The 19,127-nt window shown below is 42.7% G+C and overlaps 1 protein-coding gene across 3 annotated transcripts in view; it reads right to left on the reverse strand.

Moving 5' to 3' along the window:
* Window positions 1–19,127, reverse strand: part of plxna1b (plexin A1b) — a 181,101-nt gene that overhangs the window by 32,710 nt on the left and 129,264 nt on the right. For all 3 annotated transcript variants that reach the window (XM_068720224.1, XM_068720222.1, XM_068720223.1), the window contains exons 11-15: window positions 14,476–14,572; window positions 12,019–12,209; window positions 5,548–5,699; window positions 2,515–2,638; window positions 2,215–2,351 (exon numbers count right to left, since the gene is read on the reverse strand). In XM_068720224.1, the coding sequence (XP_068576325.1) occupies window positions 2,215–2,351; window positions 2,515–2,638; window positions 5,548–5,699; window positions 12,019–12,209; window positions 14,476–14,572 (701 nt within the window). The remainder of the gene's footprint in view (window positions 1–2,214; window positions 2,352–2,514; window positions 2,639–5,547; window positions 5,700–12,018; window positions 12,210–14,475; window positions 14,573–19,127) is intronic.

A 19,127-nucleotide genomic window follows, 5' to 3' on the forward strand; every position in this document is an offset into this window, starting at 1 on the left:
ACATTGTGTGAGTATGTGTTTTGTGTCAGTCGTCGTCTGCTAACATCCTACAGAGCACCGCAAGTGTGAGTAAATGGGGTGTGTGCATTGTGCAGGCATGATGGCAGGCGGCGCAGTGTGAAATTTTGAACATGAGTAGAACAAGCTGATCCGTACACAAATCCTCCCCCGTTATCTGCTGTGAAAGTGAAATCCACACAAAGACAGAAGATGATGGAGAAGATGAAAGAGTGGAAACCTATTCTATCCCCGCGGCTTGCGACGGGGTGGGGTCGGGTTTGGATACCCAGTGAAAACGGTGAAAGAAAGCAAAGACCGGGGGAATCGGTCGTCTTTGTCGGACACATCCCCGCCGTCTCCCAGGAGGCGATTTCGACAGCGTCCTCAGACTGAAACGGGACTGAAATGGGAATGAAGATAGAAGGGAAAAAATGAGGGAAGATATGGAAGAAAAAAACCCACACAAATTCCACTAGTGTTGGGTTTCCATGGCAACCATTCTCACAACAGCGTCGCTGCCCGAGAGCGTCTGTGGTGCCGCGTATGTATTTTTGACAAGGTTGCGGCCACACAAAGGAAAGCCAAGAGGGGATACAGAAAGAAAGAAAAGAGAAAGAAAAGAAATGGGGTTGCAGGCGGAGATAAGAGGATGAGTGACTTGGGGTAAATAGGTTTTGATTAAAGCGGAGGCCCCACTGAATACAAAGACACATTAAAAGAGATGGACTCAACCAGTTCATTACTTTGGCCATAAAGGTTATTGCTGCTCAGTGAATGAAAGGCCAAGACTATTATGTTCACCTTTCTCGGGATGTGCTTCAGAGCTTTAAATTGGCCTTTACTTTTTCTTTTGATATGATATAAAAATAACTTGATAGGTCCAAGCTCATTAGTTTAACCTGTCACTTGTTGCCTGAGAGAAGGGAACCACTATAATAAAAACACCAGTGCTATAGAAAAACGTGTTCTCAAAAGAGAAACAAGAAAGAAACAAACAAGAAAAACTCTGGACTAGTGCCTCAGCTACACTGGAAAAATGTATGAGGAATGTAAACATGTTCTCCTCGTTATTCCAATATTCACCTTCATTAGTGAAGATTTTTCCTGGAAATTCCTTTCAGTACATAGGTGCATGTTTTAGTTCACTGACGATCTTTTTCAGTTAGATTTCTTTTCTCTGCCATCTGCCAGACACCATACATGAGTGGATTTAGTCCAGAGCTCAGTTCTCTGTCACTTTGCCAGGAACTCAAAGAAACAATTCAGTCCTCAGCTCAAGGAATTAGAGTCATATAAAATTTGTCTCCTCTTCTTGAAATCTTGGCACAATCTCTTTCAGAGTGAGTGACAATGTAAGATAGCAGTGGCAGATTATTCTAAAAACAAAAAGTATGAATCATTTTTAAAAAAGCATTTCAAACACGAGTTTAAAGCTGGAAAAATATGAGTTTCCAATTACATGTAACACTATATCGTTCCTTCCAAATTATAGTCATATCTCTGCACAACTGAACAATGATATCACCTTCCCAGAGAAAGGCTACACTGTCATTCTCACAATTGCTGTGAATTACAGTACTGCAGGTCATCTTCTTGCCGGTAGCATTTTTTAGACCTTCTGCAAATCACAGGCAGCAAAAAGGTGATTTTCTTTTAAAACAGGGAATAACTATAATTATCAAAACACAGGAAATGGGGAAAGATGGCAGAAGTAAAAGATAGGTGGGGAAATTATTAGGACTTGTAATGATCTTTTGAGGAGCATAAGCCAAAAAGAAAACTTTTGACATCTTCTGAAATGAACATTGTTCTCCACTTTTTGGAGAGCTTTTAGCAATATAGTTCTTGCCTCCAGAATAACGCACTGGAAGTTTAAGCTGTCCATTTTCCCACTGAAATCTGCCTCTATCAATACTAGAGCTGGGTATCAGTACTCAATACCTTTAAGGTATAGACCAAAATAAGTCCGTACTAAGTTGTATTGAAACGTTTATGCAACTGAACGCTTTCATTCACGTGATGGATATCGAATGAAGTAGAAAAAAAAGACTTTTATGTGGCAATACTTCTTACTGTATAATCATTCCAAGTCAATGTATTCAACTTTTGCTGTGAAAAAAACACGTGCATCCTAAAAAAAAGGTAATTCAAATAATTTCACACAAGTTGTAAATCAAACATAACACTGGGTTTGTCATCATTGGATTCACTCACCTCTCAAAGCGACATGGGTGAAGTCCTATTTTCACAGATACAGCACTGCCTGCATTGAGATTACTGCCTTCAATGGTGATCCTTGTTCCTCCAGACAGCGGCCCAGTGGAAGGAACGACGCGGGTAAAGTACGGAGACTACGGAGGGACACAGGCAGAGGACAGGTGGATAAATAATGGCTGCAGAGCTTCAACAGTGGTGTCAAATACAGTATCAAAATCAACCCAAAAAAAGATTTATCTTAGCTAAACTTAGCTAAGCGTAACTTTGTAGCAACGCTCTTACAACACGCACACTTACCACAAAGGTGAAGGCCTTGGTGGACACTGCTTTGTAGTCAGGGTTAATGCAGTCCCTAACACACACTTCTACCTGAGCCTCCTGCACCCTGTAACCTGTTGCATCATTCAGTCGGCACACAATCCTGAAAAGGGGAACACAGAGGTGGAAAGATGAGTTCCATTATCACTTTTCACCAAAACAAATGCATACATGTTTTCTTTTCAGTGTTTGCTTATTAATGAGACAGTCAATTCAGATGATAGACGCTTGGTCAAACAGGGACCAAGTGAAGGACAGACAGCGGGGGGATCTACAGAACAGGTCATAGAGCAATATTGAAATAAATACCAATAGTTCATAATCAACTGTTTCTCAAGCGCCATTCATAGAAATAACAAAAAGGCAGAGCAAATCTACTAGAAGAAATCTGCAGTGCTAAGACAGGGCGGAGTTTTCTGTGCGTGTGTTCATGTGTGTGTCTGCATTAGGGTCGTACTATAGAACTAGAAGCCTCGTACTTGGCCCTGGGTGCTGGCTGACCAAATGAAAATCCACTGGAGAAATGATTGAATGAGGGGAGGAGTGGCAGTGTAGCCCGCGGGGAGAGAACACACACACACACACACACACACACACACACACACACACACACACACACACACACACACACACACACACACACACACACACACACACACACACACACACACACACACACACACACACACACACTTCATGTTTCACCCACTGGAGACACACTTGACTGTTAATTAGCCAGAAAGAACGAATGAGACAGAGAGAAAGGGCAATAGTGCAGAGGAGAGAGGGAGGAAGAGAAGGAGAGAGAGAGTAAGAGAGAAAGGGGGGGGGTTAAAGTGGGAGAGGCTGATTAATTGAACAAGCTCATATCCTACACATCTCCTCAGCTTCCCTCCCTCCCTGAGATGAGTTATTAACTCTCCTGCTTCCATCCTCTCCACAGGTGACCATGGCAACTGCAGCGACAATGAATTTCACATTCCGATGCCGTGTGTTTCCATTGTTTTTATTTTCCCTTTCATTTGTTCCCAGATCTCCCACTATGACAGGGGTCGTCATTAAAATGCTGGACAGCGCTCAGTCAGAAGCTGCGGCTTCACTTGCCTCATTACTGCACAGATGACAGGTGGCTACATTGAGCTGTTATTACGTGGTTAGAAAGACAGAAAGTTCACGGTGCATTTGTAGCGACGACAGCATTATAAATTATACCTTCCTCAATCAAATAACTGAGGTGGAATGTGATGGTAAAAAATTAAACACATGCCAAATTGGCACACAGAAACTACTCATAAAACAATAAAAAAGGTTATACCAGGTTTTGTTTCTCTTCACTACTGGCTATCATTTACTTTTCTCAATGTGGAATCAAATCCATCTGGTGAATATTTAATGACTGAGGTGAATGACAAGCCTATCAATACTAAAAAGGACCAGGAGTGGTGCATTTTCTTGCAATTCAATTTCAAATCCAGTCACAAAAACAGGGAATGTGCGAATATACGAAGTACAAGTGCTAGCTGAGAGAAAGAGACAGCCAGAGTGAGAACATGCGTGTCTACATTTTGTCCAACAGTCAGCGCACCTCCTTCTCTCCACACCATCTGACCTCTGACCCGTGCTGTCAGTCCCGTTACCCTGGCCTGTCTCCCGTGCTGCAGATCCGATAGGGTCACAGGAATGACGAGGGAAACCGGGCCACTAATGGCACCGTATGGCTAACATCACGTTTAATTAGCATGACAGCCTCACTGCCGGCCGCGCCCTCCTTCTCCTCCTCCTCCTGCGGGTGCTATGGCAACAGGCCAAAGCTGCGTTGTGAGGTTGACGGGGTTAAACGTAGACACCTTGGTGACTTGGATGTGAAAAAGTTAACAGAATCCCCTAATGTTAATCCACAGCTACACCGGCTTGTGTAAAAATGGTATGTTCTGTGTGAATACAATATAAAGGCTGACATGTCACTACCATGTGCTGGTGAGAGCTGCAGATCCCTCTGTTGTCCTGGCCGTCAAATTATCAAAGTCACATTTCTTAGTTCCCCTTCTTAGCGAGGGGGCAGAGAGAAAACTAAATCTGCTGGGATTGTGCTGAAAAACTCAGCAAATGGAGCATTTGTGTAGAAATGACAGCTACATAGTTGGAAATGGAACATTGAGGACAGCTCCGGCTGTGACGAACTTCCCCCCGATGTTGCCTCGTCCTAAATTGTATTTTCTCTGCTTCTGGATGAATTCAACATAAATTAGAGAGTGTGACTCATCATGTAGTTTCACAGAAGGCTCAGATCTTTCTGGGTAGCTATAAAAGTGCAGTGCCAGCGTCACACTGGCGGTGGTTTACAGTATTTTTTACATTTATAATTAAATTAAATTTATGATTCCCATGATATTACTGAATAATAATATTGCGATGAGGCAACCTGTTTTATGTTAAAACAAAGAGTTCAGTCATACTCAACAGAACAAGGAGCTATGATTGTTTCTCAGAATTAACTAGTTCATCCGCAGCACCCGTCGTGATTCAGATTTTCCCAGAAAGCAGCAAACATAATTTAATCAGTGGGAGCGTTCACATGACAAGCTTTCATCTGTGGAGTTTTTAGAAGACATGTACCACCCACTTCAAATGTCATTAAATTTCACTCAGAATGGGCCAAATTAATTGTTGGTTACATGAGGTAATTCGATTCTGATTGAGCTCTTATTCTGAGTATTAATGATATGAAAGGTTCCACGTTAACTCAGCTGCTGTGAGATTTACATGCACAAGAAAAGCAGCACACAGCAGGAGGCTGCTCGCAAAGAATTGGTTTTATTTGAAACAGAAAAGAGGTGTATAACCAGTGGCGTTTTTACTGACACAGAGGTCTAAGAGAGAGTTGCAGTGTTGTGCTTAGCACTCAGTGTCACATCAATATTGGACAAAGACATCCATGGGAGTGGAGAGTCTCAGAAACAATGAGCCTGAGAGTGAGGGGTGGGAGTGAAGACAAATATAGTGTCAACGTACTGCTCAGCACTGATGTACTGGTCCTCCTGAGGGTTGCAGGCCACCTTGCCGATGCGGACTCCGCTCTGGATGTCTTTGAAATGCAGACCCAGGTTCTCACCCATGATGGTCAGCATGGTCCCTCCCTGCCTGGGCCCCGTCTCCGGAGACAACTGGTCGGAAGAACAAATTAGAAAGGACATATGTTAGCCAGAACAACATATGGGACAATTCATTTAACCCAAAGCAGTACATCATAGACAATATATTGTCTGTCAGCATGAATGACAGTTCACTTAAGTCATTATGGTCATCTCCCATTCTTAATAAATCTAATACTTAAGTTGCTACCTCATTAAGTTAGACGAAAAATGACCTTGGATCCATTATCTCCACCTCAACTCAGTCAAACATTCACAACCCGCCAACTCACACACTTAACCTGGACCCACCCATCAAGCCCTCACTTACATCTCTCATTTAACCTTGTGACGATTAATCTACTGAACACAATTACCGCACACAGTGACCTCTGCTCCCCGACTTTCCCCTAGAGGTCTGCAAAAGGTGTGCGGTGGTGCTAATGGCTACCCGAGGCTAGCGTAGTCGCTAATCACGGCCCATTCATCCAGCCCACGACGCAGACAATGGCCCCTCTGGTAATCAGTCATTACTAGCATAATTAGGGCTACAGCTAATTGGATTAGAACCTGGTGGGGTGGGGTCTTTTGTCGCAGCAGGGTGGGAGGAGGGTGAAGGGGATGAGAAGCTGATGGTTGGGTGTTGTGGAGTGGGGGTGTGGGTGAGGTCACACTTTGACCTGCCTTGCCGTAAAGGAAAGCTACAATGGATGATCACTGATTAAGTTCCCATAAGCCAGATATTTCCCCTATAAGTATGAAGCCCCAAATAATAGGACTATATCCATCATATAATCTGTTTTGTGTAGAATAGATAGCACACAAAGGACCAAGAGGGAGGCTAAGTGGCAGAAACCACATGCATATTTTAAAACGGTTAGCCAGTGCTAATGCTAGCAACAGTTCCGGTCACAGTGAAATGACGTTGATTGTAAATAATGGTGTGACTTTGCTTTATGAGTAATACATTTGTCTGTTTCAAAGTGAAAAAAGAGATGACAACACAAATGTTGAACAGGTTAAAACAGGGATGAAGAACAAACTGGTGACAAAATGTGACATTTTAGGAAATCTGGTAATTCGCTCTCTTGCTGTGAGTTACAATACCACTCTTATGTATGTACAGTAAACATGAGGCTACCGCAAGCAGATAGTTAACTTGGCCTTCTAGCATGTGTAACTTCATCAAATATTTACTGTTCAAACATAAAATAATAAAATAGGTGTAAAATAATCTGCAAGAAAGAGAATAAGTGACTTTCCAAACAATTCCTTTAAGGGCATCTACTGTCTCACATATAAATTAGATCCACACTCTCAACCTGCTCTCTACAACTCTATTTCCCCACCTGGTACCCGACAATGATCCCCAGTCTAACATCATTATAGAAAAAGTGGCGGGCTAGTAAAAGCCACAGGTGTTCAGGACACCACTAACAGAAACACACAATGGGAACAAAGCCCAGTGTCATGCAGGCAAGAACTGAAATGCCACAGTGATACAATTAAGGAGTGTTTCCCATCTTACAGCAGATAGGCTTCTGATGAACATCCCTCCTCCTTCCCTTGCCCTTTCCCTCTTCCTCTTCGGACTTCTGTCTTCTTAATGCACTCGCTGTCTCTTTGACAATGTGCCTGACTGCTTATATTTTAGCTGGAGACAAAAGATGAGTGGCACACAGTTGTGCACCAGTCAGAATCTTCAGATATGGTAATCGAATCTCTGTCTCTATAAGCACTGGCTTATCAAAACACACGCACACACATACACAAGTTGTTACATCACCAACTAACCAACACAAACAAAAAGCCCTTTTTGATAAAAGCCACCAGCCTAAACACTCGCTCCATTCTCTTCTTGCGGCGCTCCACACTCATTCAAATTCCCTTTTTCCTCTTCGTCTCCGACTTGTCCCGTTGTGTCGGAGGCTTTGTGTGAGGCCTATTGTGGCCGGCTGAGCGGCAGTGCACAGATAGCATCTGCTAGTTATAGGAAGAGGAGGAGGAGGAAGGGGGGAAGCAGGGGACACAGAGAGAAATGATACGAAAATGGCCTAAGGTTTCTGATGTCTATCCGAGATGTGAGAGACTCACAAAAACAAAAAGTCACAAACAAATCGATGGAGGTAATGAAATGAGTAATGACAAGGATAATATAGCGTCTCTGCCACTAAATGTTTACATGTGTACAAGTCAATAATTATTTGATTGAAGATGTAAATCTCCACAAACATGCAAACCAAAACTGTGACCGAAGTCAGAATCAAACTGCAGCCAATTATATTCCTGTAGGTGACATGTTGAGATAAAAAGCTAAATTTAGACATCATATTAGCGGATATACAGTTTAAATATAAGTATTTACTCAGCACTGGTTTGTTTCATTATTTCTGTGGTACCTATTGTTTTGCTCTAAAACACAAGCAACAGATCACATAGGCCTGGTCAATACAGACCTCTAAAGAGAAAGACATCTCTCTTGACACTGGATGACAGAATGAGGAAAGAAGAGGGGAAGATGATAAGGGAAGGAGAAGGACAGGAAGGGAAAATGAAAAGAATCAAGGGTTGATAAAGGAAAGGAAATGTAAAAAAAAAAAAACAGTTGAACATGGGAATGAGGGACAGAGGTTACAAGGAAGAAAAGAAAAGAAAGTGACAAGAAAATAGAGCGGTAAAGAGAGATAAAAAAAAGTCTGCCAATGGCCAATATTGCAGCTTAACAATACATGAAGGAGAAATCATTGGCCTTTTGCAAGTACCTAAGCTGTGAAATGAGACAAAGACTCGCACACTGACACGATTCCATGCAATATCAGACAGAGTTTAGAGCACACAAAGAACACTTTCTGATATACAAAGAAGCAAAAAACGGAGCACAGAAGTGTGCCACATGCTTAAACACCGAAAAGGCGCACACACACGCACACGCACACACACACACACACACACACACACACACACACACACACACACACACACACACACACACACAGTGTTGTTTTAATTGGTTTCTAAGGGCTAGCTGTAATGCTCTTCCTGTCCCCTAGGAGAAGGCAGGCAGGAGATGATGGATGATGGAGGGCCAGGCAGCATCCAAGGCCACTACTAGGACACTGCTGCACTACACTGGGAGACAGTGCCAGACAGTTTGTATGTGTGTGTTTGTCACTGTCTGTGTGGCTGTGAATGTGATTTTGAGGATACCATACAAGCCACACATTGTAGCCTAATGTTTATCTCTGATTTTTAACATTTCATATCTGAATGTAGTCCTTTCAGTGTGTATGTTTGCCTGTGGGAACCGGAGTGTTTTTTGCTTGTGCGGGTGTGTTTGTGTATGCTTTCACACACACAAACTGTGTGTCTGCTTGTTGTGAAAGGAGAACTAATTAATCTTAGTGCACAATGTCAGTGTAGAGCGAGAAAAAAATGCAGCACAATAAAAATAGCACTTCAACAGCCTAACGGCTAAATTCTTGGTCTAAAACCAATCATTTAGAGCCTAAAACATCAATTGCCGTGTTTGGAGAACAGCGTTTAGGTGCCAGAGTCATTAGTGGAACGGTACCCAACTGCACACTATTGAACAACGTCAAATGGGCAATAGCACACTTGCAAATGACACCAAACGGGTTCAACGCTTGCTGCTTTGAAAGCTCTGGATAGCTGTGTGTATGTGTATAATATGTGTCTGCATGTTGTGTGTTCAATCACATAGTGGCGGCCGTTCAAACACACACTCTCTCCGGCCCAAAAGAAATTAGCGGCTAATCTGCTAGCTGATGGCCACACAACAGCTAGAATGATGCAAAAATTCACCAAGCAGCCTGAATAAACCAAAAAGACGGTTTTCTTTCTTTTGAAAAAAAGGCATCAAACAGGGAATAAGAGATTTGAATAAACTGATGGAAAGAAGTAAAATAATATTAAAATTGTGATGCTCTTTGGGAGAACTAAAGGGTGAAATGGCAGAAGAAAAGGGAAAGATTTTCTTTGTCAAGTGCAGATGATCTTTTGGCATTAACGTCACACTGTAAATGTCAAAAGGTGGAGAGAAGAGGTGACGCTGGCAGCGCGGCTGGGTGATAACGCCTCCTCCAGTGCCTCTCTTTTTCTATTCCTCTTTGTCTCTTCCATGTTCTCAAACCTGCAGTACATTTCTCCTCCTGCTGCTGCTTTTGAAGCTCTTCTACGCCTGCTTTTTGACTGCCACCAACATCTTGCCCCAAGGCCAGGATTTACCCCTCAATATGCATGCAAGAGCACATGCTTGCGCACACACACACACACACACACACACACACACACACACACACACACACACACACACACACACACACACACACACACACACACACACACACACACACACACACATCCCCGACACCTCATACACCCCCTTCATCTCTCTCATATATACACGCACACACAACCCAATTGCCTCTGTACGCTTGTTTCAAAGAGATAACTGAGGCGAGCAAGAAGAGAGAGAGAGAGCATTAGCGAATGGATTTATCTATGTGCCAGTGCCCCAATTATCCAATATCTCCATTACGCATTCAGAGAGACGAACCCGTGTCACACAGGAAATGTACTGAGGGCTCCAGCCATACAAGTCATGCATTATAACCCATACATATATTTCACACTCTTTTAAATAGAGAGAAATGGCACTCATTTTGACGGAGATGATGATTCTTCTTGTTTTAGATTAAATTAAATTTGAAGTAAAAAAAGCAGTGTTAAAAGCTTGAGGAGGAATGACAGAGAGAAGCAAAAGAACAGAAGAAGGCAGAAGGACAAACGAGAGCGAGCGAAAGGGTTGAACGTCAAGACACGTCTCACACAGCGGTGCGTGGCTTTCTAACCGGGCAGCGTGTGTTTATTCGTGAGATCGTGCACGCGTGTGTCAGTCCCAGTGGTGAGCTGTAGGGACGGTGACCCAGGTCACAGTCAGACGAGGACCACCACCACGGTTACCCGGTGGCAACAGATGGGAACGCCATGGTGTTTAGACGCCTTGGCTCACCCAGCCTGTCAGATGCACACATGCGCACACACATTCTGCACCCATGGTGGGACACAATTAGCACAATTGCACATTCTCTGTTTCTTTGTCACCCTCCTGCACACGCACGCACGCACGCACGCACACACACACACACACACACACACACACACACACACACACACACACACACACACACACACACACACACACACACACACACACACACACACACACACACACACACACTCTACAGACAACCACCCGTTCTGCCTCCTCAGGTGTGTGTGTATGTGTGTGTGTGTGTAGCCATCATCTCTAATCATGTCAGTGTGTTCAGTCTTGGTGTTTGTGAACTGCCTCCTCCTGGTCGGCCCATCTGTGTTGTGGTTGCAGTCACGGTGATGGCTTCTAAGTTGTCTATCCTCCCTGCCGCCTCTCCTCCTACGATGTCCCCTTCACTCGCTGAGGCCAAAACAATGACGCAGCACAGGTAGGGATTTCTAATCTCTTCGGTTGGAAAACTTACTAATGAGCTGACTTTGGCAATACTTTGATGTGTGTCTAAAAGGCAAGTCTTCAGTTTCAAAGTTTGCTGAACAAGAAATAATCACAACCCCTGTTACAAAAGGCATACTGTCACTTGAACCCCCTCCCTTCTGACCCCTGCCTTGTTTGTTGTTTTCGGAGGTCGAGTTGCTGAGCAACGCACACCAAATAGCAGCTTATGTGTCTGCTTTAACTTTAGCAGTGGTAAGAGAAGAGTTTTTCTTTAACTTGGATTCAGCAGCTCCATGCAATGTTTATTTAGAGTGGGCTGTTCCCGGGCCTCACAGACCTTGGGGTGTTAATGTGTGTGGCAACGGTGTCAGTTAAAATCTTTGACAAAAAACAGGATTAACTTCAAGAAGTTATATTTATATTCATGTAGTGACCTAGAAATATATATATATATATATATATATATATATATATATATATATATATATATATATATATATATATATATATATATATATATATATATATATATATGTATGAACACATTTCTGCTAATTTATTTTCAAACTTATAAGTAAATCCTGAATAAAAATAGTAATATAGCTTTGGAAAGTTGCATTTTCTTGTTGCACACTAACTGCATTAGGGTGTGTGTTGCTGCATGTCGAGCACTTTCAATCCAATTCAAAGGGGTGCGAGTTTGTACTTGCAGGTACATATGTGCCGGTAGGACATACATAGGTAGCTATACATTGCTGGGCTTCAGGAGGATAGTGAGCCGCTATATGATGTTATGTGGTTGAGTCGTTATGTGGTTGTGTCGTTGCTATCACGTCTTACCTTGGTGATCTTGGGGTGTGCACAGCGACTGTTTCCTGTGGTGGCGTGCATCCAAGTGCTCTCTGGAGGAGTACACTCCTGCCGCATGGAGCACTTCTTCTCCTGTACGCACCAGCCGCACTCAAACCTGGGGTTTGCCTTCAGACACATCCCACAGCTGTCCCTCAAGGCATAGCACTTATACAGGTGGGCTAAGGTAAGGAAAGAAGAAGAAAGGGACAGAAATGTAAGTAATAAGAAATTATTATTGGGCGGAATGAGGATAGGGAAAAAATTAAGTTACCGTACCATCAATATAGTTTGTATTGAATATTGCAGTACAAGCTGACTAAGTAAACGGTTGGAAAATCAACCCAATACCTCCACTTTAAGTTTCTCAACTTCCACACAAAAATTCCCAAACTTATTCAATGTCACTGAGACTAAGTTGAGTTAAGGCACTATTTCCCAAAGGCCTTAGGAATTGTGCAGCAGAATTCTTTCTCTGCTATTTCATCCCCAAATCCCATTGGTCATGGAGCAGCTTTAAAGCAACCCTGTAACAATTACTGGCTGCTAAACGTCTCCTCTCTAATTACATTAACATATCAGTATTTAAGACAAGCAAGCATCGCTCACGCTCCACCAGATGATTATCATGATTGTGAAATAGGGAGGGGGCAGGCAGTGAAGAGAGAGAGACCGAGAGAGGGAGACATCTTTGGGCTGTAGGTCACCTCCGGTTGCACTTCAGGAGATTTACACTTGAGGTAACACACACACTGCATAGACCCTGCTGCATCTAACAGATGCCCATTAAAAAACACTTTGTCTCTGGATGAACCCTTGACGGTCTAAGCATTTCTATGTTGCTCTATGAATATAAACACCCCATTATTTTGGATTACAGTGGAGATCCCTATGTTCATAAAAAAATATGTCTGGTAAAGGTTACAAAAGCATCCATATAACATATCAGTCAGAGCCAGCAGCCTGAGGAATATGTGGAATTTGAGACTTCAATATCTTGTTTGGTATATTTGGACAACAGGGAAATGGAATAAAGTGACTCTGAGGTGTTACCTTACATTACTGACAAAATGGCAATGATCACAGCTTCACAGACGATGTAACATCTTCTATTCTGAAATACTGCACAACATCTCCATGCATTCTTTAACAAATCAAAGAGCAACTAACGGCACCAAACAAAGCAGCCCCCTCTGTTGTACAAAACTCCTTGTGCGTGTCATCAACGGGCCGCATCGAACGCAGTGGTGGCTGCGGATGATGTTACTTCACCTCACAGCAGGAGAATAATGTTACAGACCCCTGCTGTGCTGTACAGGCCACAATAATTATGGAGACAGCACTATAAAGACTGTCCTACCAGTAATTATATCCAACAGACATGATCTCATTGTCTTCTCTCCCAGCGGTGCATTGAGTATGTGTATGTGTTTAATCATTATCCTCTTGGTCCTTTGTTTGGAGGCCGAGGTGGGGTTCTACATTAGTGTACATATAGTAGTAATGTACTGTCTAAAAGTGGGTATAGATACAGTAGTGCATACATTGTTAATAATTATACCTGTCAATCTAAAATTGCACAAAAGGGTTGTAATAATACATCCCTCTCTCAAGATATTTTACAATGTGACCATATGCATCGTGGAGCTAAAAAACGTAGCACAACACAAAATAAATGTTAGGAAAAGGCTTCATCCGTCGACTTTGATCTCACTTCAGTTTGTTTTGTTAAAATACTGTTTCCAACATCAAGAATGAACCTTCAAGCGCAGTAACAATATTTCACAGTTGGTGATTATCAGTGACAGAAAATCAATTATTATTGTTTTATTTTGGGGAAAGATGATGAACCTTGCCGAGTTATTTTTACTCTCAGCCTAAAATCTGACTTTAAATTGCGTCGAGAACCTCTGGTCTAATCTCAACACTGCGCCTGTTGGCCTCATCACTTTGCATAACGCAAAAACTGTAGATCTCCAACTGTTCAACAGATTCAAGTTGAATGCTACACTGCAGAGAGGATGTCTGGGTATAAATTTATAATTTTGACACTGGTTTATCGGCTGAATAGTGCACTATTGCAGTCTCCCGCACACAAATACACTCACACAGTGTTGGAGCCCTTTACAGACAAAGAATATCAATTTGGTCAAATATAAATTATTTACTATGGAGTTGTAGCTGGGGTTTTTCCCTGGATCCAACTTTTTTGAGATGCTGTATCAGCCGTGAATGCAGAAAATAAAAATAATCTGACAAATCAACAGCCTTTGAAATGGGATTGATTTGACTGTAATGTCTGATGTTTAAATGTTAAGACACGTGACAAGATTTAAGAATACCTTTATACTGAATATAATGGCACTCTCTTCTCCTCCCCAGTCTTTAATTTGCTCATGCAGATTGAGAAAATGAGGGTCGATAATGTGCGACACCACATTAACTCACCTTGGATGTTGTAGGGGTTGTCGATGACAAAGTTTCCGTTCCAAACCACAGACAAATCCACTGGCAGGTCGCTGATGTCATTGCCCTCATAGGCATACTGAAATACAAAACAACATCAATATTAGCATTCACAGTCACATATCCGTACCTTAACCAATAATTTTCCTACACCAATAACATCACTGTAAGACATTCTCAGTCTTTTAATAAAATATTAAATTAGTGAGAGAGAGAAAAATTTGCCAATACCAAGAGCAAGCTCGGTTCAGCTAGTGGCTGGTAGTAATGTCATACCCTGCGGTGCTCACACAGTTGAAGGGCCATAAAAATGAAAGATGAGAGACGGGCTATATTGTGATTTTAACACGCAGCACATCCGCCGCTGCCTGGCAGAGCACAGAGTTGATTAAGAGATTGGAATCCCCATCACTGTATGACTCATTCCATTCCAGTGATGAATGAAAAGCCTAATATATCTCCAACAATAATATTCTCATCTAATTTCATTTTTGCATCCTGAACTAATAAGAGTTGAAATGTAATTGACTCGTCGTCGGCATAATCACTTTAATGGAATCGCTTTAAATGAGACAACAAGCTTCAAAAGCGGCGATGTGATGGCGGTGTGTTAACCGACGGAATAAAAGAAAGCGAGCTCTTGTGAGACCATTCCCAACATCCGAACAAATAAATTATCAATGACGATTATCACCGCCAAATAAAATGCAGCTTTAGAAGTTACATCGCCTCCCCAATCCTCTCTCACACACACAAATCAGCCAAACACTGAGGTAAACACCCAATCATCTCAGTACTCATTCATCTAGAGCCCCACATCCCCCAGTCGGAGAGACATTATGCATTAGTAACTACTCCATTCATTAGTTGTCTTTTCGATACAACATAAACAGCTGCTAGATAGCGAGAGAGAGTGTTAGCTGGTAAGACTTGAGATGCCATGTTAACCTAATGCCTCTGTCAGTCAAAGGGTGCCCAGTCAGTCTCACTACCACTGGTATGGTCACTATCTTCAATGACCTGAGGCTGAGAGATAGCAGGACTATTCCCTTCTAGTGGAGTGGTGATAAAATCCAATGTGAAAGCCCTGAGCCTGAGGCTATGGGTCCCTCACAGATTGAATCTAGCTACAACTTCGCCACTATGTGATACCACTCCAATGTGATACTGTGAGATTTATCTTGACATCTGTAATAATAGTGAATTGGAATGTATTTGAGGGGGAAAGGGCCAAGAAATGTGCATAGAGAAGATAAGAAAATGAGAGGACACGGCAATGTCACAATGTGTGAATGGCTGATTAATTCATTCTTCACTTTTTGCGATTGGATGATTTACATTCGGCAAGCCCTGAAGGCCGAGATGCTGATATCCAAATGAAGGAAGATGTCTCCATGTATCTCAGAAGAACTGCTACTTTGGTCTCCCAGTTTAATTTAAGGGGAAATAAAAAATAAAAAAAAGGTTTTCAGGCACATTTTGGTGCCCTTATTTATTTAGTAGCCATGAACTATTGAAGAGGAAACGTTTACCCCTGAGTAACTCCACCTGGGAGCTGGTCTGCACAACGACAAACAAGAAACGTTTTTCAGAAAGTCAGAGAGAGAGAACTAGTAATCAACTAAGATTAAATAAATATACACACAGCATATTAATCCAAAACGAAAATTATCACTAGTTACAGTCTGTCATGATTATTTTGTGAGAGAGGTACCTTCTCCTTTAGGGCCAGTGATCCTGTTATCTTAGGACAAACAACACACGGCATGCCACCTTTACTGCAGTGTGGTCATATAGAAAGAGGAAGGTAAGGTTGAAGGTGACAATAAAAGGGCAATGTAAAAAAGCACCAATAATACTGGACAGAGAAGAGAAAAAAAGAGGGGAGAAAAGCATCAAGTGATGGTTAAAAGACTGGCCGATGGGTTGGAAAGACAGAGGTGGAGTGTGCTGGGACAACGAGTGCAGGGAGCGAAAAACAAAAATGAAAAGATGGTGGAAAAAGGAGGACGAAAGTGGATAGGGAAAAGAGGTGGAGAGAGGATGATACAGCAGCAAGGGTGAGGGAGAAATAGTAAGGGCGAGCTGGATAGAGAGAGGTGATTGTGTGTTATTCTGTGGACACCATTCATTTACACATGGAATAAGAGGCCGCGGCTGGCCTGTAAGCGCCTGAGCTGGTGGGGGCTAAAGTGAAATTGGCATTTTCAATTTGTTCCCTGACATGTCTGCCTTGGTCTTTTCACACATTCCTCTGCCGCCTCACCCTCTCTCGCAATCCTCCCTTCCACTCCCTCCTCCTCCCCCCCCCCCCCCCTTCTCTCTCTCTCTCTCTCTCTCTCTCTCTCTCTTTATTCCTTCCCTCTACCTCTTTACAAACCTCCTCCCCGTTCAATCTCAGCCGGACTTTCTCTCCCCTACCTCAATCCCCCAGAACGCCCACAGTCAAACAAGAAGAAATGAAGCAGATTCCTTTATCGCATATACCAAACATGTCCAGAGAAACACATGTGCACACCGTACTATAAATATGCATTCTGCACACGGGACAGTTTCCAAGAGACGGATGCCAGCGAATGCATCAAAGACAGATTGCATAGTCTATACAGGAAATATAAAAATGATAAATAAAAACACATGAAAGCACAGGGAGATAAGACACTCGCACAGCAACACATGTTTTGGATGTCAGCTATTATTTCTCTCCACTGAAGTCCGAGCATATGAACTTCTTCAATCTTTCCCTCCTTCCTTCCCTCTCCCCAAGGGGACCACCCAGTCTGCCTGGGAACAAGAGCACTTCCTCACCGGGTGGAGATGGAAAGAACATGTGAGTGTGTTTGACTGTGTTTGCATGCAAGACAATGAAAGAGAAGAAAGGGATATGCACTGAAACGTGGGGATGTAGAGAGAGAGAGAAAGGGTGAGAGAAAGTCAGCAAAAAAGAGATAAAGAGAGAACGTGAGGGGAGAAAAACAGATGAAACAGACAAGATAAAACAGACACTGAAAGGCCAGAGAAGCAAAGGGGATGAAGATGGTATGGGAGTGAGAAAAAGGCAGAAAGGGGCGTTATGCCAACTTTGGGCAGCTTCATATTTGGCAATTGTTCGAGCTGCTGTAGGTGTTTCAAATGTAGAAAACCTTCTCTTGACAACCGGGCTTGCTTTAAAACAGTGCAGTGGAGAACACATGCTCACACTGGCTCAAAACTCAAAGAGGTCTAAACCCAAAACAGCGGCAGCAATAAAGCTCCATTAAGCTATATTTCATATAAACAATGAAATCATTGCTCGTTAAGAGAAATGGTTGTTAATTGTTTTAGTTGGACAGCCTCTCCTAGCACAGGAGGCCACACAAGCCAAAGCTAGAGCTGCAAGCTCCTCAGGTGGCAACTCACGAGACAGGACACGGAAATACTATTTGGGCATTTTTGGCAATTTGTGCAAAAGAGAGGCAGTTGGTGAGTACATGCATTTTGAATTGGGTTGGGTGTTTTTCCACAACCCATAAGCCTTCAATCATTCAGTCTCAAAGCTCCCAGCTTCCAGTATTGGATGGACGTCGGCACAGTCTAGCCATCATTTCGGAGACATGTAATGTCAGACAATGGGAGCTTAAGGACAATCTTCTTCATGTGATTCACTGCCAAATATGTGGCAAGTTGTATGTTGTATCCATTCCTCTATTTCAGAGTCATTAACTATGTCTTTTCTTGCTCCTCTGTTCCATCCTCTCAGGACTGAAGACAGGCTACAGTAAAGTACACGGGGTCAAGCTTCCTTGCACTTCCATCCCTGCTCCTCTGATGACCAGCCAATCAGAGCATGGCCTGATCCCCCTCTGGATCACATGAAAAGGGCCAATACAGCTGATATAGAAATAGATAATAGATGTGTGTGGACCTTTTCACCCCTGCTTTACGCCCTGACAAGTCGTCACCCTGAAAAGCTGCAGCACACACACACACACACGCTGGGGGTGTGGATGTGCTAAAACAACACTGCCTGTCCTCTATCCTTTTGTTTTTTTAGTCCATGTTACAGGTATGTGTCTGTGTCCGCTGTGTATGTTGATAGAAGAAACTGGGATCTGCTTGAGTATGTACCTTCACTCAACAACAACATGAATATTTAGTTAGGGAGAGGTGTGCATGTGCGTGTATATGTGTTTAATGGGCAGCAGAGTGTGGGGGAGGCATAGGAAAGGTTAGGTTATGATCCAAAGCTCATCTCCTCTCATTGCACCAAAGGCTTATTAAACTTTCATACTGAAACACCGTTGTTGCACAAAACACAGTTCAGGGAATACACACATGCGCCGTGGTACATGGTTTATTCACTGCACAGCAGATATGAAAATGCAAACATTAAGCAAGTTACTTTCAAAAGGTCAGCATTTGCATGTGTGAAGTGGAGAGAAAAACTGAAACGGAGCCACAAAAATCACTATGTTCTATATTCAGTGATTTAATTACAGTATTTGAAACTGTATAGAACGATGGTAAGGATCCTCTTGTCTCCAGTCTTTGACTCGAGGAGACATGGAAGGCCAAAAAGACAGACTGAAGGTGAGTGGAAAGACAAATATTAGAGTTTGTTAGTGAAGTAAAGCATTGCTTTAACTGAATTAGTT

Source organism: Cebidichthys violaceus, unplaced genomic scaffold (genome assembly GCF_023349555.1).
Source record: "Cebidichthys violaceus isolate CVI_PGR_0920_01 unplaced genomic scaffold, fCebVio1.0.p SCAF_25, whole genome shotgun sequence".
Taxonomy (NCBI): domain Eukaryota; kingdom Metazoa; phylum Chordata; class Actinopteri; order Perciformes; family Stichaeidae; genus Cebidichthys; species Cebidichthys violaceus.